This window comes from Halichoeres trimaculatus, unplaced genomic scaffold (genome assembly GCF_033239565.1).
Source record: "Halichoeres trimaculatus isolate MK-OKI-2021-1 unplaced genomic scaffold, fHalTri1.1 fHalTri1_scaffold_55, whole genome shotgun sequence".
Classification (NCBI taxonomy): domain Eukaryota; kingdom Metazoa; phylum Chordata; class Actinopteri; order Labriformes; family Labridae; genus Halichoeres; species Halichoeres trimaculatus.
Genome location: NW_027437234.1, coordinates 169,791 through 197,169, shown reverse-complemented (window position 1 = coordinate 197,169; position 27,379 = coordinate 169,791). Strand labels below are relative to the sequence as shown.

Below are 27,379 nucleotides of genomic sequence, written 5' to 3'. Positions count from 1 at the left end.
TGAGGTGTTTTAGGATGATGGTGGGGTGTTTCAGGATGATGGTGGGGTGTTGCAGGATAATTTGGAGCGTGTTGGGGGCGGAGCTGAAGTGTCTTGGATGGTGGTGGGGTCGTTTCTTGTTTGGTTGATGTCTTTCTCTGTTGCAGCGTGCACCTGTAGCCCCCTGGGAACTGTTCCTGGAGGAAATCCCTGTGACAGTGAAACAGGAAACTGTTTTTGTAAACGTCTGGTGACTGGAAGAGACTGTGACCAGTGTGTGGTGAGTAATTTGATTAGCCAATGAGAGCAGAGCAAATCTTCAATCAGTGAATCTGCTCATATCATAAGCACTTCCTGTTTACACGTTTGATGGTCAGGGGTCAATGACGACACTGACTGAAAACACTGAGCCTGAAGAGCTGCAGCTGGGACAGCTCATGTTTATTAAGTGTGTGTGTGTGTGTGTGTGTGTGTGTGTGTGTGTGTGTGTGTGTGTGTGTGTGTGTGTGTGTGTGTGTGTGTGTTTGTGTGTGTGTGTGTGTGTGTGTGTGTGTGTGTGTGTGTGTGTATTCAGTCTGAACACTGGGGACTCAGTAATGATATGGATGGCTGCAGACCATGTGACTGTGACTTGGGCGGAGCCATCAACAACCAGTGAGTTCATATCCACATCTCTGCTAACAGCTAACTGCTAACAGTTTTAGCTTACTGCTGTCAGCTTAAGCTAACTGCGAACAGCTATAGCTAATTGCTAAATTTTCTAGCTCACTGCAAACAGCTTTAGCTAACTGCTAACAGCTTCAGCTCACTGCTAACAGCTGAAGCTTACAGCTGATGGCTTTTTCTTTCTGTCTGGCTCGTACTTCCTGCCATCTGCTCTGGGTCTGCTCTCCATCTCGTCTCTTCAGTCAGCTCACTCTGTACTTCCTGTTTCCTGCAGGTGTGATCAGGTGAGCGGTCAGTGCGTGTGCAGAAGTCACATGTTTGGACGTCGCTGTGATCAGGTGGAGTCTGGCTTCTACTTCATCGCTCTGGATCACTACACCTACGAGGCAGAGGATGCTAAGTTTGGGCCTGTGAGTAAAGTGGTTACCCTCTGACCTCCCCTTTAAATGCCGCGGAGTAGAAAACGCTCTCACAGTCTCTTCAGACTGTCGACAAATGACTCAACACTAAGCATGATTCAGTGAGTGTGATGGAGTGTGAGTCTGTCTGCTGACGGTGCCCCTCTGTTCCTTTTGGAGCGAGCCACTCAAAAACCTGCTGAACACAAACAGACGAACAGAAGAGAAACCAACACCTCATCACGTCTCTGCACGCTCTGTTCTGAACGTGACATTTCATCAAACCTTCTTTCTACAGGGAGTGACGGTTGTGCCGAGGCCCCACCCCCTGGACCGCAGCCCTACCTGGACAGGTTCAGGCCTGGTCAACGTCCCAGAAGGAGCTTACCTGGAGTTCACTGTGGACAACATCCCCCACTCCATGGAGTATGACATCATCATCCGCTATGAGCCACAGGTACAGTTCAACAGCTGATGAAGCCCCTCCCACAGGGATAAGCGCCTGCTGTTGTTGTTCTTGGTGTGTGTGTGTGTGTGTGTGTGTGTGTGTGTGTGTGTGTGTGTGTGTGTGTGTGTGTAGAGGGTTAATAACAAATAAAGAGTCTTTTTGCTGTACTCTGTCAAACGGAGTGAAAACACAAACAAACATGGCTGTGTTTGCCTCTCCTGCAGCTTCCTGACCAATGGGAAGAGGTTCTGATGACTCTGATGAGACCTGGACCAATCAGAGCTGACAGCCGCTGTGTCAACACGGTTCCTGACGATGATAACCAGATGACCTCACTTCACCCAGGCTCACGGTATCACCCTCTGAACACCGGTTACACGCGTCTGATTTCTCTGCTGTTTCATGTTTTTAACAACCAAAGTTTAAAATCAGACTTTTTTCATCTTAAAAATAAACCAAAATCAACCACCTGTGAGTTTATGTCTGGACTGTCGGTCTCCTCAGGTATGTGGTTCTTCCCAGACCTGTCTGCTTTGAGTCTGGCCTGAACTACACAGTCCGCCTCAGTCTGCCGCTGTACTCGGCCCTCAGTGACGTTCAGTCGCCGTACACGCTCATCGACTCGGTGAGAGAACTGTTCCCCCGGCACAAACCAACATGTTGATTTAAGACAGAGGTTTGGTGAAGCAGGTCTGGACCGGGGTTTAGCCTGTCTAATGTGGTCCTCTGGTCTCAGATCGTCCTCATGCCTCACTGTAAAAACCTGGAGATCTTCTCGGCCTCGGAGGAAGGCGACTCCAGCAGCTGGGACACCTTTCAGCGCTATCGATGTCTGGACAACAGTCAGGGCGTCATCAAGTCTCAGATGACTGAAATCTGTCGCAACTTCATCTTCAGCATCTCTGCCATGCTGCACCAAGGAGCTAAAGGTAACAGTCCACCTTACACCTGACGAGTTCACCTTGAAAAGTTGTTTATCGTGTGTATTTCCTCTGGGCTAGTTTCAGAGTGTCTCTACTGTTGGAACTTGGGGGGTAATCTTTGGTGGGGGTTTCCTCCCTCTAGACATCTCCTGTGGCTCTTTGTCTGTCATTAAACTCGCAGTGATGTCACTCAGGTGTGTCTTCCTCTAAGCCTGTCTCAGCTGGTTTTCTCTGCTTCACATTCCTCTCGTCGTCATGTCTCAGAAATCCGTCACCTTCCCTCTGGCCTCAGGAGAGTGCGACTGTTTCAGCTTGTTGATTATGTCTGACTTCATTTCCCAGAATGCCAGTGTGACCCTCAGGGCTCCCTCAGCACTGTCTGTGATCCCAGCGGAGGTCAGTGCCAGTGTCGCCCCCATGTGGTTGGCAGGAACTGTGACCGCTGTGCTCCAGCTACGTTCCAGTTTGGACCAAATGGATGCAGAGGTCAGAACTGATCAATCAGTGACAACTGACTGATCAATAATCCCTAACAAACCATTTATCCCTGACTGATCAATAAACACTAATTAATAATCACTGACTGATCAATAATCACTGATCAATAATCCCTGATCAATAATCACTGACTGATCAATAATCACTGATCAATAATCTCTGATGGATCAAGTATCACTGATCAATTATTTCTGACGGATTAATAATCACTGGTCATAATCACTGACAGATCAATAATCACTGACTGATCAATAAACACTAATTAATAATCACTGACTGATCAATAATCTCTGACGGATCAATAATCACTGGTCATAATCACTGACAGATCAATAATCACTGACTGATTAATACTCACTGACAGATGTATAATCTCTGACAGATTAATAATCACAGATCAATAATCTCTGATGGATCAATTATCACTCTGCAGGATGTGAGTGTGACCCTCAGGGCTCACAGAGCGCGCTCTGCGATCAGCTGACAGGTCAGTGCGTGTGTGTTCCTGGAGCGTACGGCCGTCAGTGTGACCGCTGTCTCCCCGGTCACTGGGGCTTCCCCGCCTGTCGGCCCTGCTCCTGTAACGGACACGCAGACGACTGTGACCCCGTCAGTGGACGCTGCATCAGCTGCAGGGACCACAGCACGGGACACACCTGTGACAGGTGAGTCACATCTGGAGGATACACCACAGACTGCTGCACTCTCACACCACCCTTAAAGACGGGTGATAACAACCTGAGTGATAACACACCTGTCCTTCAAACACAGGCTGTTAAATGTCGTTGTCCTAGTGGACACTCAGGGAACTGCAGTGTGTTTAACATGGAGCTCTATGGGGACTGACTCACTGCTGGACACAGACTCTAGTGGACACTCAGGGAACTGCAGCTTGTTTAACAATGAGCTCTTTAGGGACTGACTCACTGATGGACACAGACTCTAGTGGACACTCAGGGAACTGCAGTGTGTTTAACATGGAGCTCTATGGGGACTGACTCACTGCTGGACACAGACCCTTGTGGACACTCGGGGAACTGCAGTTTCACGACTACAGCTTGTTTTGTTTTTTCTCCATTGTCTTTTTTTTGCGTAGTACTTGAGGCAGCTGCTTGGTTAAGACACACCTGGAACAGGTAACAGGTTAGAGCCAGCGTGCCAGCCATCAAAGCTCAAAGAACTGTCTCTCTCTCACCTTTGCCCAGGTGCCTGGATGGATACTATGGTGACCCAGTGCTGGGGTCAGGTGATCACTGTCGTCCATGTAAGTGTCCTGACGGTCCAGAAAGTCCTCGGCAGTTTGCAGGAAGTTGTTACCGTGGTGATGACTCTCAGCAGGTCGTTTGTGTGTGCAACAACGGATACAAAGGTATGGCGTTCACAAACTTTGTGTTATAAGAGAATATTTTTGATCATTTTTCAGGAAACAAAGCAAAAAGTGAGGTATCTCACATATAACTGTTCTACAGTTTCAGTTAGCAGACGCTCCTTTTTTTCATTTGCTCAAAAATCTCGTTCACCAGAAGCAAGCGATTAGACAGAAAGGAAAAAACCTCAGAAGATGCAACACAGTGCTTCAAGTAATTTGGCAGGTGCTGCCATCAAAGGCTAAAGCAAGTGTCTTTTTTATTAAGACAAATTTAGCCACAGCTAACCTCAGTTACTTTGATCTTGACAAAATAGCTCTGTGGCATCAATGAGTCTCTAACATCACTGAGTCTCTGAGGTCACTGAGTCTCTAACATCACTGAGTCTCAAACATCACTGAGTCTCTAACGTCACTGAGTCTCTAACGTCACTGAGTCTCTAACGTCACTGAGTCTCTAACATCACTGAGTCTCAAACATCACTGAGTCTCAAACATCACTGAGTCTCTGACATCAATGAATCTCTAACATCACTGAGTCTCTAACGTCACTGAGTCTCTAACATCACTGAGTCTCAAACATCACTGAGTCTCAAACATCACTGAGTCTCTAACATCACTGAGTCTCTGACATCAATGAATCTCTAACATCACTGAGTCTCTGACATCAATGAATCTCTAACATCACTGAGTCTCTGACATCAATGAATCTCTAACATCACTGAGTCTCAAACATCACTGAGTCTCTGACATCACTGAGTCTTTAACGTCACTGAGTCATTAACGTCACTGAGTCTTTAACGTCACTGAGTCTCTCACATCACTGAGTCTCTAACGTCACTGAGTCTCTCACATCACTGAGTCTCTAACGTCACTGAGTCTTTAACGTCACTGAGTCTTTAACGTCACTGAGTCTTTAACGTCACTCAGTCTTTAACGTCACTGAGTCTTTAACGTCACTGAGTCTCTGACATCACTGAGTCTCTGACATCACTGAATCACCTCTGATGTCACTGAATCTCTGACATCACTGAATCACCTCTGATGTCACTGAATCACCTCTGATGTCACTGAATCACCTCTGACATCACTGAATCACCTCTGATGTCACTGAGTCTCTGACATCACTGAGTCTCTAACGTCACTGAGTCTTTAACGTCACTGAGTCTTTAACGTCACTGAGTCTTTAACGTCACTGAGTCTTTAACGTCACTCAGTCTTTAACGTCACTCAGTCTTTAACGTCACTGAGTCTTCAACGTCACTGAGTCTTTAACGTCACTGAGTCTCTGACATCACCGAGTCTCTGACATCACTGAATCACCTCTGATGTCACTGAATCTCTGACATCACTGAATCACCTCTGATGTCACTGAATCACCTCTGATGTCACTGAATCACCTCTGACATCACTGAATCACCTCTGATGTCACTGAATCACCTCTGATGTCACTGAATCTCTGACGTCACTGAATCACCTCTGATGTTACTGAATCTCTGAAGTGACTGAGTCTTTGATGTCAGAGACCGAAGCGTCCTTTCACAGATGAGTCAGATTTTTGTTGACAGAGGTTTGTTTCTCTGAGTGTTAAAGTTATTCCCGTTGTTTGAACTCTTGAAACGTTTCAGAGCCTGAGAAGTTTTCTTCAGCAGCCAATGACTTCAACGAGCTTTTGCTTTAATGTAGAATCCGTAAATGAACATGAAGGGTCTGAAAGCTGAGTGAAGTTTGGAGCATGAGAAAGTGGTCGTCACATGACGCTCTCAGGTGTTCAGGGATGGAGGTGTGAAGGTGTGTGGGTGGAAGGTCATCAGGTGTGCATCAGTTGGTGAAGGCCCTGCTGACATCATCAAACCTGTCTGGTGATTTAAAGAAATCAAACATGGCCTAACTCTGACTCTAACCCTTTCTGCAGGCGCTCGCTGTGATGAGTGCTCACCTGGTTACTATGGAAACCCAGAGCAGGCGGGGGGGCAGTGTCAGCCATGTCAGTGTAATGGAAACATCGACCCATCTGACCCCGAGTCTTGTGATGCCCAGACCGGCGAGTGTCAGCGCTGCCTGTACCACAGCGAGGGCGCTGCCTGTCAGAACTGCAAGCTAGGTTACTATGGCAACGCGCTGCTGCAAGACTGCAGGAGTAAGTACAACGGTTACCATGGTTACACCTGATGTAATGGGTGAAGATGATCAATCCTAACAGCATATCCTGTCCTCAGAGTGTGTCTGCAACCGGCTTGGCACAGACCCCGCCCACTGTCCAGCGCCCGGGGACTGTCAGTGCGAGGGCCGCAGCGGTCAGTGTCACTGCCTCGCCAACGTTGTTGGACAACACTGTGACACCTGCGCACCTGACACCTGGAACATGGCGAGCGGCTCCGGCTGTCAGAGCTGCGACTGTGACCCTGAACACTCATACGGGACATCCTGCAACGAGGTGAGAGGCTTCAAAATAAAAGCACCAGAAACATCATCAGTAATCATGAGCAGCAGTTTCAAAATAAAAGCACCACAAACATCATTAGTAATCATGAGCAGCAGTTTCAAAATAAAAGCACCACAAACATCATCAGTAATCATGAGCAGCAGTTTCAAAATAAAAGCACCACAAACATCATCAGTAATCATGAGCAGCAGTTTCAAAATAAAAGCACCACAAACATCATCAGTAATCATGAGCAGTAGTTTCAAAATAAAAGCACCACAAACATCATTAGTAATAATGAGCAGTAGTTTCAAAATAAAAGCACCACAAACATATGCCCAGTTGATGTCCTGAACTTTTAAAATAAAAGAGCCACAACTTGGAGTTGTTTAAGTTTGTGAATTTGTGACCAACTTTTTGAAGTGTTTCTGTTGGCGGTGTCAGGCCCAGGGAAATCCAGGCAACGAGCAAAAGGTCAGCACGGCCGAGACTGTGCTGTGCAGATAAAATTATGTTGAAAACTGTAGACCAAGGAGAGACCAGGACAGCTTCTTGGTCCAACGTTTCTCACTTTAATCTGAGCTGAACTCCAGAGAAAGTTTATCTTCCACATTTACCACAAATAAACACACAAACAAGGATTAAACACAGCAGCAACAACAATGCAAACAACAGGACAACAGACCAAAGCAGATACCAAGTCAATATCAGCTTTACCAAAACAATACTTTAAACACACACACACACACACACACACACACACACACACACACACACACACACACACACACACACACACACACACACACACACACACACACACACCCCAACCTCAACACCTTCCCATCTCTACAAACCAACAACTGTGGCATCATAATGAAACACACTTCCAGAAAAAGGGAGGATAGAAAAACAGTTTGTGTCAACACTGTTTGCTCTCTGACACAAAACAACACACATCCCATAATAACACGTCCAGGACATCAACAAACCACTCATAACATTTTATATAACATTTGTTATAAAAACTCTGTCTCTGTCCTCAGATCAGTTTATAAACTCTGTCCTCAGATCAGTTTATAAACTCTGTCTCTGTCCTCAGATCAGTTTATAAACTCTGTCTCTGTCCTCAGATCAGTTTATAAACTCTGTCTCTGTCCTCAGATCAGTTTATAAACTCTGTCCTCAGATCAGTTTATAAACTCTGTCTCTGTCCTCAGATCAGTTTATAAACTCTGTCTCTGTCCTCAGATCAGTTTATAAACTCTGTCCTCAGATCAGTTTATAAACTCTGTCTCTGTCCTCAGATCAGTTTATAAACTCTGTCTCTGTCCTCAGATCAGTTTATAAACTCTGTCTCTGTCCTCAGATCAGTTTATAAACTCTGTCCTCAGATCAGTTTATAAACTCTGTCTCTGTCCTCAGATCAGTTTATAAACTCTGTCTCTGTCCTCAGATCAGTTTATAAACTCTGTCCTCAGATCAGTTTATAAACTCTGTCTCTGTCCTCAGATCAGTTTATAAACTCTGTCTCTGTCCTCAGATCAGTTTATAAACTCTGTCTCTGTCCTCAGATCAGTTTATAAACTCTGTCCTCAGATCAGTTTATAAACTCTGTCCTCAGATCAGTTTATAAACTCTGTCTCTGTCCTCAGATCAGTTTATAAACTCTGTCTCTGTCCTCAGATCAGTTTATAAACTCTGTCTCTGTCCTCAGATCAGTTTATAAACTCTGTCTCTGTCCTCAGATCAGTTTATAAACTCTGTCTCTGTCCTCAGATCAGTTTATAAACTCTGTCTCTGTCCTCAGATCAGTTTATAAACTCTGTCCTCAGATCAGTTTATAAACTCTGTCTCTGTCCTCAGATCAGTTTATAAACTCTGTCTCTGTCCTCAGATCAGTTTATAAACTCTGTCTCTGTCCTCAGATCAGTGGACAGTGCTCCTGCAAGTCTGGCTTTGGAGGAAGAACCTGCAGAGAGTGTCGGGAGCTCTTCTGGGGGGACCCTGAGGTCCAGTGCCATGGTGGGTCCAGAGAAAAATCAGTTTCACGCTCGGTCAGGGAGTAGCAGCTGGGATCTGGTCCTCAGAGACATGAACCAGTTCATCAGATCATTGTCTCCTGGTTTTCTCTATCCATGAAATTATCAACCACTCATCAACTGAGATGGATACACACACACACACACACACACACACACACACACACACACACACACACACACACACACACACAAATATTTAGACACATTCTGCAGATGTTTCACAGGAAGTTTGCCACTGTCACATCCTGTTTTATAGAGGACTTATAGCTTATGAATTTTGTGTGTGTGTGTGTGTGTGTGTGTGTGTGTGTGTGTGTGTGTGTGTGTGTGTGTGTGTGTGTGTGTGTGTATAGCCTGTGACTGTGATCCTAGGGGCGTGTCCCAGCCTCAGTGTCATAAAGACAGTGGTCACTGCGTCTGTGTTGAGGGCGTCTCCGGTCCTCGCTGTGACGTCTGTGCTCGTGGATTCTCTGGAACGTTCCCCGACTGTCGCCGCTGCCACCAGTGCTTCTCGGAGTGGGACCATGTGATCGGTCAGCTGACCAATCAGACGCATCGCCTTGTTAACAAGGTCAACACCATAAAAGCCAGCGGTGTCAGTGGGCCGTACAGGAAGTCCATCGACAGCATGGAGCAGAGCATCAACGACATCCGGACCCTCCTGAACCAAAACCCGGCCTCACAACCTCTGAGCGAGATCCAGGAGCTGCTGCAGCAGACCAGGTGAGTCCACACCTGTTATAGACCGGGTAAATCCACACCTATTACAGACCAGGTGAGTCCACACCTGTTATAGACCAGGTGAGTCCACACCTGTTATAGACCAGGTGAGTCCACACCTGTTATAGACCGGGTGAGTCCACACCTGTTATAGACCGGGTGAGTCCACACCTGTTATAGACCGGGTGAGTCCACACCTGTAACAGACCAGGTGAGTCCACACCTGTTACAGACTACATCAGGTTAATGTGAGCTCTGTGTGTTCCTCAGTGACCTTATGGGAGCCTTGAGCCAGATGTTGAACCACACAGAGCAGACTTTGGTCACGGTGGAGGACTTGGACTCGGCTGCAGAGACTAAACTGGACTCTGTGATTGGGGACGCTCAGAAACTGGAGCAAACGGTCCGGGAGCTGCTGGATCAGGTGGAGTTCATCAAGAACTCTGACATCAGAGGTGAGTTCACCTGGAGAGTGTGTTCACCTGATGACATCATCTGGGACTCCATCAACCAGCTCTCAGCTCATTGGTTGTTTGTGTCTGCTACCAGGGGCGACCCACAGCGTCAACAAGTACTTCCTGCAGTCCCAGGCAGCTGAAGCCCGCACCAACTCCTCTGTCAACGACCACGGCAGCGCTGTAGAATCCTCTGAAGCTCTACGGCAAGTCATAGAGGACAAACTGAACCAGACCAGGGAGAAGTTTCTGAGAAGACACACTGAGCATGCTCAGAGACTGGATGACCTGGCAGGACAGCTGCAGACTCTGGACCTATCAGAGATCAGCCACAAGGTCTGGTTAACTGGTTAAAGCCCTCATTAGCTTGTTAGTGCTCTGGTTAACTGGTTAGTGCTCTTGGTAACCTGTTAGTGCTCTGGTTAACTGGTTATAGCTGTGGTTATTTGTTGTCTCTAGTGTGTGTGTGTGTGTGGGGGGGGGGGGGGGGGGGGGGGGTGTAGATGGTTTCATGTGCTCATGGTATCTGGAAGCAGTGGGATCATCAGTTTTTGACCTGAGGCGAGCAGACGGTTCAGAAGCATCAGTCTAAAGTGTCACCTGCTCTATGATCACCTGCTGTACACCTGACTTGGTCTCTGTGTGTTCGTCTGCTGGACTCTGCAGACCTGTGGTAGTCCATCATCAGGTCAGGAATCATGCTCCTCTCCCTGTGGAAGTCTGGGCTGTGTGGACTCAGAGGGTCAGACCAGGTGTGGAGGTGGGGACTGTGATGGTGTGGTGACGGCTGCCGTCAGAGTCTGGACGAAGGCCAGAGACTCTGAACAGAAAATCCTGGGAGCCATGGAGGAAGTGGAGAAACTCTCGAAGATGGTGAGTCTGACAGGTCCTGGTCTGAGCTGGAAGAGGTTCAGGTGGACTGAAGGTGATCCTCTCACCTGGGTTTTCTTTCAGGTGTCAGAGACCAAACTGAAAGCAGACGAGGCGAAGCTGAGTGCTCAGGATGTCCTGCTGAAGACCAACAGGACCAAAGTGAAGCTGGACCGGAGCAACGAGGAGCTGAGAGGCCTCATCAAACAGATCCGAGACTTCCTCACACGTAAGCCCCTCCTACTTCCTGTTTCTACTTTCTAACCCTAACCCTGACCTCACATCCAATCCACTTTCCCTGAGGTTTCACCTCCTCTCGTACATGAAGATTAGATATTTAAAATCCATAATAACAATAACAACTATGGCAGAAATGACAACAGCAAAAACTAGAGCAGCAGCAGCAACAACAACAACAACAACAACAACAACAACAACAACAACAACAGCAACAGCAACAACAACAACAACAACAACAACAGCAACAACAACAACAACAACAGCAACAACAACAACAACAACAGAAACAACAACAACAACAACAACAACAACAACAACAACAACAACAGCAACAACAACAACAACAACAACAACAGCTCCAGTGGTATCATTACTTTCATTACCAACATTATAAAACCATGAATGATAAGTGCATCATAAGGCACCTGTACAGGTGTGAACACAGCTCTCTGCAGGAAGTTCAGTACAGGGACCAGAGGAAGCTTCCAGCTCGGTCATGAACAGTGGTCGGCTCTGATGGGACTTCCTTAGTGGGAGCCGGATCTTAAGAAGTGGTTCCTCTCAAAGAGCTGTTCACAGGACTGTCTGGTTGTTCTCTAGGTTTGTTTCTGAAAAGTCATCCAGGAGTAACTCGTTTTTATTAAAGAAATCATCACTAAGAGCAGCTACAAGCTTTGCTCCAGATCTGAATAACTCAAACTCACATGTCCAACCAGAAAACGCTCCATTGGAGGAGGGAACGATTGTGGAAAATTGATTTTAATCTCATTAGCTCGTGTTTTCAGAACAGGCAGACTGGTTCTCATTGTTCCCTTCACGGAGCCGGTTAACAAACGTCACATCTTTAGCTCCAGTAACCTACAAACCATCCCTCAGGTGTTTAAGGCTGACCGGTCTGTGGAGCCGTTCACAGGATGGTTCTGATGCAGGTTCTAATGATGGTCTAATGACAGTTCTGATAAAGGTTCAAATGATAGTTCAAACGTCAGTTCAGATAAAGGTTCTAATGACAGTTCTGATAAAGGTTCAAATGACAGTTCAAACGTCAGTTCTGATAAAGGTTCAAACGTCAGTTCTGATAAAGGTTCTAATGACAGTTCTGATAAAGGTTCTAATGACAGTTCTGATAAAGGTTCTAATGACAGTTCTGATAAAGGTTCTAATGACAGTTCTGATAAAGGTTCTAATGACAGTTCTGATAAAGGTTCTAATGACAGTTCTGATAAAGGTTCTAATGACACTCCTGAAAAAGGTTCTAATGACAGTTCCGACAAAGGTTCTAATGACAGTTCTGATAAAGGTTCTAATGACAGTTCTGATGAAGGTTCAAATGACAAAGTCTGTAATTATTGTTCTAATGATAGTTCTGGTATTGGTTTTATTGATAGTTTTAATGATAGTTCTTATTTTGGTTCTGATGATGGTTTCAATAGTGGTTCTGATGATGGTTTTTATCAATAGTTCTAATGATGGTCCTATTAATGGATCTGATGATGGTTCTTATAATTGTTTTGATGATGGTTCTAATGGTGGTGCTATTGATGGTTCCAAACAATAGTTCCAATAAAGGTTAAAATGATTTGTTCTCATGTTAGTTCTGATGATGGTTCTTGTAATGGTTCTGATGATAGGCCTGATGACAGTTCTAATGATAGTTATAATTCTGGTTTTGATGATGGTTCTAACCATGGTTCAAACGATGGTTCTAACGATGGTTCTAACGATGGTTCTAACAATGGTTCTAACGATGGTTCTAACGAAGGTTCTGATGATGATGAACAAAGCACCACAGCTGAGAAGTGAACTCTGTGTCTGTGTTTCAGAGGACGCTGCAGACCTGGAGAGTGTGGAGCTGGTTGCTAATGAGGTCCTGGCCATGCAGATGCCAACCACACCGGCTCAGATGCAGAACCTGACCAATGAGATCAGGAAGAAGGTGCGGGAACTGGGACACGTAGAGACCATCCTGCAGCAGAGCTCTGATGACATCCAGCGGGCTGAGACCCTGCTTGAGCAGGCCCGGCGAGCCAGGTGGGTCTTTCCTGTCCCTGTGAGTCTGATTGACCTGGGATAGAGGATGCAAGGGAGAAAGACCTTCTGGAAGATCAGAGTCTGAAACTTCAGACCTGATGACCTTAAAGAGACTCCTCTTCTATAGCCTGTCTGATCATCTCCACTTCCTGTTTGTTTGTTTGAAGTGAGGAGGCCACAGACGTGAAGGACTCTGCAGAAACAGTACAACGAGCTCTGGAGGAGGCAAAGAGAGCTCAGACCTCAGCCAACAACGCCATCCAGCAGGCCGCAACCGACATCCACAACACCAACAAACTGCTGTCCTCGGTCAGTAGAGAGCGCCGTTAATAACATTTCTAAGGTTACTTCACTAACGCCATGTTAACTTCATTGTTTACTTCATTATTTTACTTCACTGACATCATGTTTACTTCATTGTTTACTTCAGTGTTTACTTCACTGACGCTGTGTTTACTTTACTGACACCGTGTTTACTTCACTGACACCATGTTTACTTCACTGACACCGTGTTTACTTCACTGACACCGTGTTTACTTCACTGACACCATGTCTTGATATTTTTTATTTTACTCCTGTCTTCCACATATGACCTTTCTGTGATGGTGCTGTGTTCAGGTGGAGTCGGAAACAGCAGATGCAGAGCTGAAGCTGAATAACGCCACCCAGAGGCTGCAGATGCTGGAGCAAGACGTGACGCTGCTGAAAGACAAGTCTCTGAATCTGACTCTGAGCAGTGAACAGACCAATCAGGATGCTGCCAGCATTGAGAAGATGGCAGAGGAAGTAAAGAAAGTGAGTTCAGAGCTGGACCTTCAGTCCCTGAAACCTGTTCAATCTTTTCCTGTGACACACTGTGACCCTGAACACAACGTCTGTGTTCCTCAAGAAACTTCTTTTCAAGATAATCAAGACCAGGAGCCCTCTGCTCCGTTCCGTCTGTTTCTGGAAAAACTTGTTAATGTGTTCGTGTGTGTGTGTGTGTGTGTGTGTGTGTGTGTGTGTGTGTGTGTGTGTGTGTGTGTAAAGGACCTAAACTCTGACCTAAAGGAAAGGTACACCAAAGTGGAGGAGCTGATTGGACAGAAAGCAGGGGGTGTGGCTGAGGCAAAGAAGAGGGCGGAGTCACTGCAGCAGGAAGCTAAAGAGCTGCTCCTCAAAGCCAGCGACAAGCTGCAGCTGCTCAAAGGTGACATCACACTCATATCACAGTTACATCACACTCACATCACACTTCCATCACACTCACATCACACTTACATCACACTCACGTCACACTCACATCACACTCACATCACACTCACATCACACTCACATCACACTTACATCACACTCACATCACACTTACATCACACTCACATCACACTTACATCACACTCACATCACACTCACATCACACTCACATCACACTAACATCACACTCACATCACACTCACATCACACATACATCACACTCACATCACACTTACATCTAACTCATCACACTCACATCACAATCACATCACACTCACATCACACTCACATCACACATACATCACACTCACATCACACTTACATCTAACTCATCACACTCACATCACACTCACATCACACTCACATCACACTTCCATCACACTCACAACACACTTACATCACACTCACATCACAATCACATCACACTCACATCACACTTCCATCACACTCACAACACACTTACATCACACTCACATCACAATCACATCACACTCACATCACACTCACATCACATTTACATCACACTCACATCACACTTACATCGAACTCATCACACTCACATCACACTCACATCACACTCACATCACAATAACATCACACTTACATCACACTCACATCACACTTACATCACACTCACATCACACTTACATCGAACTCATCACACTTACATCACACTTACATCACACTTCCATCACACTCACATCACACTTACATCACACTCACATCACACTCACATCACACTCACATCACACTTTCATCACACTCACATCACACTCACATCACACTTACATCACACTCACATCACAATCACATCACACTCACATCACACTCACATCACACTTACATCACACTCACATCACAATCACATCACAGTTACATCACACTTTCATCACACTCACATCACACTCACTCACATCACACTAACATCACACTCACATGACACTAACTTCACACTCACATCACACTCATCACACTCACATCACACTCACTCACATCACACTTACATCACACTTACATCACAGTCACTCACGTCACACTCACATCACACTCACATCACACTCACATCACACTTACATCACAGTCACTCACGTCACACTCACATCACACTCACTCACATCACACTCACATCACACTCACATCACAGTCACTCACGTCACACTCACATCACACTCACATCACACTCACTCACATCACACTCACATCACACTTAAATCATACTCACATCACACTCACATCACAATCACATCACACGCACATCACAGTCACATCACACTCACATCACGCTCACATCACACTCACATCACACTCACTCACGTCACACTCACATCACACTCACATCACACTTACATCACACACACCACACACTTACATCACACTCACATCACACTTATCACACTCACATCACACTCACTCACATCACACCCACATCACACTCACTCACATCACACTCACTCACATCACACCCACATCACACTCACATCACACTCACATCATTCTCACTCACGTCACAATCACATCACACTTACATCACACTCACATCACACTTACATCACACTCACATCACACTCACATCACACTTACATCACACTCACATCACACTCACATCACACTCACATCACACTTACATCACACTCACATCACACTTACATCACACTCACATCACACTCACATCACACTCACATCATACTCACATCACGCTCACATCACACTCACATCACACTCACATCACACTTACATCACACTTACATCACACTCACTCACATCACACTCACATCACACTCACATCACACTTACATCACACTCACATCACACTCACATCACACTCACATCAAACTTACATCACACTCACTCACATCACATTCACATCACACTTACATCACACTGACATCACACTCACATCACACTCACATCACACTCACATCACACTTACATCACACTTACATCACACTCACTCACATCACACTCACATCACACTCACATCACACTTACATCACACTCACATCACACTCACATCACACTCACATCGCACTTACATCACACTCACATCACACTTACATCACACTTACATCACACTTACATCACACTCACTCACATCACACTCACATCACACTCATATCTAACTTACATCACACTTACATCACACTTACATCACACTTACATCACACTTACATCACACTCACTCACATCACACTCACATCAAACTTACATCACACTTACTCACATCACACTCACATCACACTTACATCACACTGACATCACACTAACATCACACTCACATCACACTTACATTACACTCATCACACTTACATTACACTTACATCACACTCACATCACACTTACAACACACTCACATCACACTCACATCACGCTCACATCACACTTACATCACACTCACTCACATCACACTCACATCACACTCACATCACACTCACTCACGTCACACTCACATCACACTCACATCACACTTACATCACACTCACTCACGTCACACTCACATCACACTCACATCACACTTACATCACACACACCACACACCCACATCACACTCACATCACACTCACATCACACTCACAATCGTCACAATCACATCACACTTACATCACACTCACATCACACTTACATCACACTCACATCACACTCACATCACACTCACATCACACTTACATCACACTCACATCACACTCACATCACACTCACATCACACTTACATCACACTCACATCACACTCACTCACATCACACTCACATCACACTCACATCACACTCACATCACGCTCACATCACACTCACATCACACTCACATCACACTCGCATCACACTCACATCACACTTACATCACACTCGCATCACACTCACATCACACTTACATCACACTTACATCACACTCACTCACATCACACTCACATCACACTCACATCACACTTACATCACACTCACATCACACTCACATCACACTCACATCGCACTTACATCACACTCACATCACACTTACATCACACTTACATCACACTTACATCACACTCACTCACATCACACTCATATCTAACTTACATCACACTTACATCACACTTACATCACACTTACATCACACTTACATCACACTCACTCACATCACACTCACATCAAACTTACATCACACTTACTCACATCACACTCACATCACACTTACATCACACTGACATCACACTCACATCACACTCACATCACACTTACATTACACTCATCACACTTACATTACACTTACATCACACTCACATCACACTTACAACACACTCACATCACACTCACATCACGCTCACATCACACTTACATCACACTCACTCACATCACACTCACATCACACTCACATCACACTCACATCACACTTACATCACACTCACATCACCCTCACATCACACTTACATCACACTTACATCACACTTACATCACATTCACATCACACTCACATCACACTCACATCACACTCACATCACACCCACACCACTCTTACATCACACTCACTCACATCACACTCACATCACACTTACATCACACTTACATCACACTCACATCACACTCACATCACACTTACATTACACTTACATCACACTCACATCACACTCACATCAAACTTACATCACACTCACTCACATCACATTCACATCACACTTACATCACACTGACATCACACTCACATCACACTCACATCACACTTACATTACACTCACATCACACTTACATTACACTTACATCACACTCACATCACACTTACAACACACTCACATCACACTCACATCACGCTCACATCACACTTACATCACACTCACTCACATCACACTCACATCACACTCACATCACACTCACATCACACTTACATCACACTTACATCACACTTACATTACACTTACATCACACTCACATCACACTCACATCACACTCACATCACACTTACATTACACTTACAACACACTCACATCACACTCACATCACACTCACATCACACTTACATCACACTCACATCACACTTACATCACGCTTACATCACACTCACATCACACTCACATCACACTTACATTACACTTACATCACACTCACATCACACTTACAACACACTCACATCACACTTACATCACACACCCACATCACACTCACATCACACTCACTCACATCACACTCACATCACACTTACATCACACTTACATCACACTTACATCACACTCACTCACATCACACTCACATCAAACTTACATCACACTTACTCACATCACACTCACATCACACTTACATCACACTGACATCACACTCACATCACACTCACATCACACTTACATTACACTCATCACACTTACATTACACTTACATCACACTCACATCACACTTACAACACACTCACATCACACTCACATCACGCTCACATCACACTTACATCACACTCACTCACATCACACTCACATCACACTCACATCACACTCACATCACACTTACATCACACTCACATCACCCTCACATCACACTTACATCACACTTACATCACACTTACATCACATTCACATCACACTCACATCACACTCACATCACACTCACATCACACCCACACCACTCTTACATCACACTCACTCACATCACACTCACATCACACTTACATCACACTTACATCACACTCACATCACACTCACATCACACTTACATAACACTTACATCACACTCACATCACACTCACATCAAACTTACATCACACTCACTCACATCACATTCACATCACACTTACATCACACTGACATCACACTCACATCACACTCACATCACACTTACATTACACTCACATCACACTTACATTACACTTACATCACACTCACATCACACTTACAACACACTCACATCACACTCACATCACGCTCACATCACACTTACATCACACTCACTCACATCACACTCACATCACACTCACATCACACTCACATCACACTTACATCACACTCACATCACACTCACATCACACTTACATCACACTTACATCACACTTCCATCACACTCACATCACACTTACATCACACTCACATCACACTCACATCACACTCACATCACACTTTCATCACACTCACATCACACTCACATCACACTTACATCACACTCACATCACAATCACATCACACTCACATCACACTCACATCACACTTACATCACACTCACATCACAATCACATCACAGTTACATCACACTTTCATCACACTCACATCACACTCACTCACATCACACTAACATCACACTCACATGACACTAACTTCACACTCACATCACACTCATCACACTCACATCACACTCACTCACATCACACTTACATCACACTTACATCACAGTCACTCACGTCACACTCACATCACACTCACATCACACTCACATCACACTTACATCACAGTCACTCACGTCACACTCACATCACACTCACTCACATCACACTCACATCACACTCACATCACAGTCACTCACGTCACACTCACATCACACTCACATCACACTCACTCACATCACACTCACATCACACTTAAATCATACTCACATCACACTCACATCACAATCACATCACACGCACATCACAGTCACATCACACTCACATCACGCTCACATCACACTCACATCACACTCACTCACGTCACACTCACATCACACTCACATCACACTTACATCACACACACCACACACTTACATCACACTCACATCACACTTATCACACTCACATCACACTCACTCACATCACACCCACATCACACTCACTCACATCACACTCACTCACATCACACCCACATCACACTCACATCACACTCACATCATTCTCACTCACGTCACAATCACATCACACTTACATCACACTCACATCACACTTACATCACACTCACATCACACTCACATCACACTTACATCACACTCACATCACACTCACATCACACTCACATCACACTTACATCACACTCACATCACACTTACATCACACTCACATCACACTCACATCACACTCACATCATACTCACATCACGCTCACATCACACTCACATCACACTCACATCACACTTACATCACACTTACATCACACTCACTCACATCACACTCACATCACACTCACATCACACTTACATCACACTCACATCACACTCACATCACACTCACATCAAACTTACATCACACTCACTCACATCACATTCACATCACACTTACATCACACTGACATCACACTCACATCACACTCACATCACACTCACATCACACTTACATCACACTTACATCACACTCACTCACATCACACTCACATCACACTCACATCACACTTACATCACACTCACATCACACTCACATCACACTCACATCGCACTTACATCACACTCACATCACACTTACATCACACTTACATCACACTTACATCACACTCACTCACATCACACTCACATCACACTCATATCTAACTTACATCACACTTACATCACACTTACATCACACTTACATCACACTTACATCACACTCACTCACATCACACTCACATCAAACTTACATCACACTTACTCACATCACACTCACATCACACTTACATCACACTGACATCACACTAACATCACACTCACATCACACTTACATTACACTCATCACACTTACATTACACTTACATCACACTCACATCACACTTACAACACACTCACATCACACTCACATCACGCTCACATCACACTTACATCACACTCACTCACATCACACTCACATCACACTCACATCACACTCACTCACGTCACACTCACATCACACTCACATCACACTTACATCACACTCACTCACGTCACACTCACATCACACTCACATCACACTTACATCACACACACCACACACCCACATCACACTCACATCACACTCACATCACACTCACAATCGTCACAATCACATCACACTTACATCACACTCACATCACACTTACATCACACTCACATCACACTCACATCACACTCACATCACACTTACATCACACTCACATCACACTCACATCACACTCACATCACACTTACATCACACTCACATCACACTCACTCACATCACACTCACATCACACTCACATCACACTCACATCACGCTCACATCACACTCACATCACACTCACATCACACTCGCATCACACTCACATCACACTTACATCACACTCGCATCACACTCACATCACACTTACATCACACTTACATCACACTCACTCACATCACACTCACATCACACTCACATCACACTTACATCACACTCACATCACACTCACATCACACTCACATCGCACTTACATCACACTCACATCACACTTACATCACACTTACATCACACTTACATCACACTCACTCACATCACACTCATATCTAACTTACATCACACTTACATCACACTTACATCACACTTACATCACACTTACATCACACTCACTCACATCACACTCACATCAAACTTACATCACACTTACTCACATCACACTCACATCACACTTACATCACACTGACATCACACTCACATCACACTCACATCACACTTACATTACACTCATCACACTTACATTACACTTACATCACACTCACATCACACTTACAACACACTCACATCACACTCACATCACGCTCACATCACACTTACATCACACTCACTCACATCACACTCACATCACACTCACATCACACTCACATCACACTTACATCACACTCACATCACCCTCACATCACACTTACATCACACTTACATCACACTTACATCACATTCACATCACACTCACATCACACTCACATCACACTCACATCACACCCACACCACTCTTACATCACACTCACTCACATCACACTCACATCACACTTACATCACACTTACATCACACTCACATCACACTCACATCACACTTACATTACACTTACATCACACTCACATCACACTCACATCAAACTTACATCACACTCACTCACATCACATTCACATCACACTTACATCACACTGACATCACACTCACATCACACTCACATCACACTTACATTACACTCACATCACACTTACATTACACTTACATCACACTCACATCACACTTACAACACACTCACATCACACTCACATCACGCTCACATCACACTTACATCACACTCACTCACATCACACTCACATCACACTCACATCACACTCACATCACACTTACATCACACTTACATCACACTTACATTACACTTACATCACACTCACATCACACTCACATCACACTCACATCACACTTACATTACACTTACAACACACTCACATCACACTCACATCACACTCACATCACACTTACATCACACTCACATCACACTTACATCACGCTTACATCACACTCACATCACACTCACATCACACTTACATTACACTTACATCACACTCACATCACACTTACAACACACTCACATCACACTTACATCACACACCCACATCACACTCACATCACACTCACTCACATCACACTCACATCACACTTACATCACACTTACATCACACTTACATCACACTCACTCACATCACACTCACATCAAACTTACATCACACTTACTCACATCACACTCACATCACACTTACATCACACTGACATCACACTCACATCACACTCACATCACACTTACATTACACTCATCACACTTACATTACACTTACATCACACTCACATCACACTTACAACACACTCACATCACACTCACATCACGCTCACATCACACTTACATCACACTCACTCACATCACACTCACATCACACTCACATCACACTCACATCACACTTACATCACACTCACATCACCCTCACATCACACTTACATCACACTTACATCACACTTACATCACATTCACATCACACTCACATCACACTCACATCACACTCACATCACACCCACACCACTCTTACATCACACTCACTCACATCACACTCACATCACACTTACATCACACTTACATCACACTCACATCACACTCACATCACACTTACATAACACTTACATCACACTCACATCACACTCACATCAAACTTACATCACACTCACTCACATCACATTCACATCACACTTACATCACACTGACATCACACTCACATCACACTCACATCACACTTACATTACACTCACATCACACTTACATTACACTTACATCACACTCACATCACACTTACAACACACTCACATCACACTCACATCACGCTCACATCACACTTACATCACACTCACTCACATCACACTCACATCACACTCACATCACACTCACATCACACTTACATCACACTCACATCACACTCACATCACACTTACATCACACTTACATCACACTTACATTACACTTACATCACACTCACATCACACTCACATCACACTCACATCACACTTACATTACACTTACAACACACTCACATCACACTCACATCACACTCACATCACACTTACATCACACTCACATCACACTTACATCACGCTTACATCACACTCACATCACACTCACATCACACTTACATTACACTTACATCACACTCACATCACACTTACAACACACTCACATCACACTTACATCACACACCCACATCACACTTACATCACACTCACTCACATCACACTCACATCACACTTACATTACACTTACATCACACTCACATCACACTTACATTACACTTACATCACACTCACATCACACTCACATCACGCTCACTCACATCACACTCACATCACACTTACATCACACTCACATCACACTTACATCACACTCACATCACACTCACTTGCATCACACTTACATCACACACCCACATCACACTTACATCACACTCACTCACATCACACTCACATCACACTTACATCACACTTACATCACTCTCACATCACACTCACATCACACTCACATGACACTCATCACACTAATCACACTCACATCACACTCACTTACATCACACTTACATCACACTTACATCACATTCACATCACACTCACATCACCCTTACATCACACTCACATCGCACCCACACCACTCTTACATCACACTCACTCACATCACACTTACATCACACTCACATCACACTTACATCACTCTCACATCACACTCACATCACACTCACATGACACTCATCACACTAATCACACTCACATCACACTCACTTGCATCACACCTACATCACACTTACATCACACTCACATCACACTCACATCACACTTACATCACACTTACATCACACTCACTCACATCACACTCACATCACACTCACATCACACTCACATCACACTTACATCACACTCACATCACCCTCACATCACACTTACATCACACTTACATCATACTCACATCACACTCACATCACACTTACATCACACTTACATCATACTCACATCACACTCACATCACTCTCACATCACACTCACATCACACTCACATCACGCTTACATCACACTTACATCACACTCACATCACACTTACATCACACTTACATCACACTCACATCACACTCACATCACACTCACATCACACTTATCACACTCACATCACACTCACTTCCTGTGTGCAGCCAGTTGATGTGCTGTCACTCAGGTGTTGTTTAAAGATCCAGGTGAAGGTGTGAGTCAGGTTGTTTCATCATGTTCCGTCTGCTTGTCCTCAGACCTGGAGAAGTCCTATGAGGAGAACCAGCGCTCCCTTGAGGCCAAGGCAGATCAGCTGGTGGAGCTCGAGGCTGATGTGAAGATGCTGCTGCAGGTGATCAGCCACAAGACCACCGTCTACAGCACCTGTGTGTTCTAGGGTCAAAGGTCACATCACCTGTCTGTTCTGAGGTCAAAGGCCACATCACCTGTGTGTTCTAGGGTCAAAGGTCACATCACCTGTCTGTTCTGAGGTCAAAGGTTATATCACCTGTCTGTTCTGGGGTCAAAGGTTACATCACCTGTCTGTTATGGGGTCAAAGGTTACATCACCTGTCTGTTCTGGGGTCAAAGGTTACATCACCTGTCTGTTATGGGGTCAAAGGTTACATCACCTGTCTGTTCTGGGGTCAAAGGTTACATCACCTGTCTGTTCTGAGGTCAAAGGTTACATCACCTGTCTGTTCTGGGGTCAAAGGTCACATCACCTGTCTGTTCTGAGGTCAAAGGTTACATCACCTGTCTGTTCTGGGGTCAAAGGTTACATCACCTGTCTGTTCTGAGGTCAAAGGTTACATCACCTGTCTGTTCTGGGGTCAAAGGTCACATCACCTGTCTGTTCTGAGGTCAAAGGTTACATCACCTGTCTGTTCTGGGGTCAAAGGTCACATCACCTGTCTGTTCTGGGGTCACCTGCAGTAAGCAGGAGAAATATTTGGGGAAGAAAAAGAGAAACATTTCTGAAAAGATAAAATCTGATGTGTTTAGAGAAACATCACAACAGGAAACTACAGAAAGAAAAAGATTTTCTACACTTTGATGTTTTAATTCCTCTGCACTTCTTAAGGTTAAGTAAGATCAACGTAGAAAGGACTGGTAAGATCTTGGGGGGGGGGGGGGGGCTACTGAACCTGAAGTGTTAAAACTCATTTTAAGGATAATTCTGAAAGCGATCAGACTTTTTTATTGATATTTGAGATTCAATAATGCTTTAGAAAACAAACAGACCCATGAGCGGCCTTTAATGAACCAAACACGTTATCCAACACGACTGTCCGTCAAAGAGCTGCAGAGGTTTGGGATCAGTGAATCCCAGCGACTGTGATCAGTAAACGTTGAATGTGCGAACCATGTGACTGCAGCTTTTTTTACTTCCTGTTTCATTCTTTTTTTGAACCGTGACCAAAACATGACTCCAATAAAAGTTTCTATCATGAACTTAGTGTTTGTTTCTTTCTCTCATGGGACGACGTTTGTAGTTGGTCCTGATTTAGAGAAGGAGTCTGTTTCTGCCTTTACCTGCTTCAAGGTACAGGTAATCCGGATCAGAATACCTGGATCAGCTGATCAAAGACCAAGCAGCTGTTTCCACCTGGACAAAGTAGAGTCAGAGACACACCTGAGACCAGATACCTGAGACCGAATCCTGAGACCAGATACCTGAGACCAGATACCTGAGACCGAATCCTGAGACCAGATACCTGAGACCAGATACCTGAGACCAGATACCTGAGATCGAGTCCTGAGACCAGATACCTGAGACCAGATACCTGAGACTGAATCCTGAGACTAGATACCTGAGACCAGATACCTGAGACCGAATCCTGAGACCAGATACCTGAGACCAGATACCTGAGACCAGATACCTGAGACCGGATACCTGAGACCGAATCCTGAGACCAGATACCTGAGACCAGATACCTGAGACCGGATACCTGAGACAGAATCCTGAGACCAGATACCTGAGACCAAATCCTGAGACCAGATACCTGAGACCAGATACCTGAGACCAGATACCTGAGATCGAGTCCTGAGACCAGATACCTGAGACCAGATACCTGAGACTGAATCCTGAGACTAGATACCTGAGACCAGATACCTGAGACCGAATCCTGAGACCAGATACCTGAGACCAGATACCTGAGACCAGATACCTGAGACCGGATACCTGAGACCGGATACCTGAGACAGAATCCTGAGACCAGATACCTGAGACCAAATCCTGAGTCTTTTCTTTATGATTTGAGATGCGTGAACTGCTGGCTTGAGTCTAGAGTACCACTGACCTTAGACTAAGGATCTGAGTCTGAAGGCTTAAGACTTGAAACTTACCACTCAAGACCTGGACTGGTGGCCTAATAACCAGAGAAACACCTGATGAATGAGGTTTAAGACTTGAGGATTGAGGGGATTAACGACCTGAGACAGGTGACCTAATACTCAGACACCAGAGACCCGATGATCCAAGGCTAGAGACTCGTTGACCTGAGACTAGACACCTGTTCATCTCAGACTAGAGACATGATGACCTGATACTAGAGACCGGTTGACTAGAGACCAGAGACCAGGGACCTGTTGACCTGAGACTGTAGACGTGACGCCCTGAGACCAGAGATCTGAGGACCTGGGACTAAACGCTGTGTGGAGACCTGGGGGTCTTTAGGGGGTTAAAAAAGTTGCAGACAGGACTTAAAACA

General features: G+C 44.8%; 1 protein-coding gene across 2 annotated transcripts in view; it reads left to right on the top strand.

Annotated features, from left to right (window-relative positions):
* The window catches only part of lamb1a (laminin, beta 1a), a 36,369-nt gene extending 10,273 nt beyond the window's left edge, over positions 1-26,096 (top strand). Inside the window, exons 11-34 of one of the 2 annotated variants that reach the window (XM_074665209.1) lie at positions 147-259; positions 554-633; positions 920-1,055; positions 1,342-1,500; positions 1,716-1,843; positions 1,996-2,116; positions 2,228-2,420; positions 2,757-2,900; positions 3,346-3,577; positions 4,118-4,281; positions 6,194-6,418; positions 6,498-6,715; positions 8,632-8,728; positions 9,102-9,471; positions 9,739-9,923; positions 10,018-10,259; positions 10,590-10,796; positions 10,878-11,022; positions 12,857-13,064; positions 13,232-13,373; positions 13,683-13,859; positions 14,094-14,253; positions 24,923-25,080; positions 25,112-26,096. In XM_074665209.1, the coding sequence (XP_074521310.1) occupies positions 147-259; positions 554-633; positions 920-1,055; positions 1,342-1,500; positions 1,716-1,843; positions 1,996-2,116; positions 2,228-2,420; positions 2,757-2,900; positions 3,346-3,577; positions 4,118-4,281; positions 6,194-6,418; positions 6,498-6,715; positions 8,632-8,728; positions 9,102-9,471; positions 9,739-9,923; positions 10,018-10,259; positions 10,590-10,796; positions 10,878-11,022; positions 12,857-13,064; positions 13,232-13,373; positions 13,683-13,859; positions 14,094-14,253; positions 24,923-25,062 (3,986 nt within the window). In that variant the 3' untranslated portion in view covers positions 25,063-25,080; positions 25,112-26,096. Of the gene's footprint in view, positions 1-146; positions 260-553; positions 634-919; positions 1,056-1,341; positions 1,501-1,715; positions 1,844-1,995; positions 2,117-2,227; positions 2,421-2,756; positions 2,901-3,345; positions 3,578-4,117; positions 4,282-6,193; positions 6,419-6,497; positions 6,716-8,631; positions 8,729-9,101; positions 9,472-9,738; positions 9,924-10,017; positions 10,260-10,589; positions 10,797-10,877; positions 11,023-12,856; positions 13,065-13,231; positions 13,374-13,682; positions 13,860-14,093; positions 14,254-24,922 lie in introns of both variants that reach the window. The other variant, XM_074665207.1, reaches the window with a different exon arrangement.
* Positions 26,097-27,379: the final 1,283 nt, after the last annotated feature.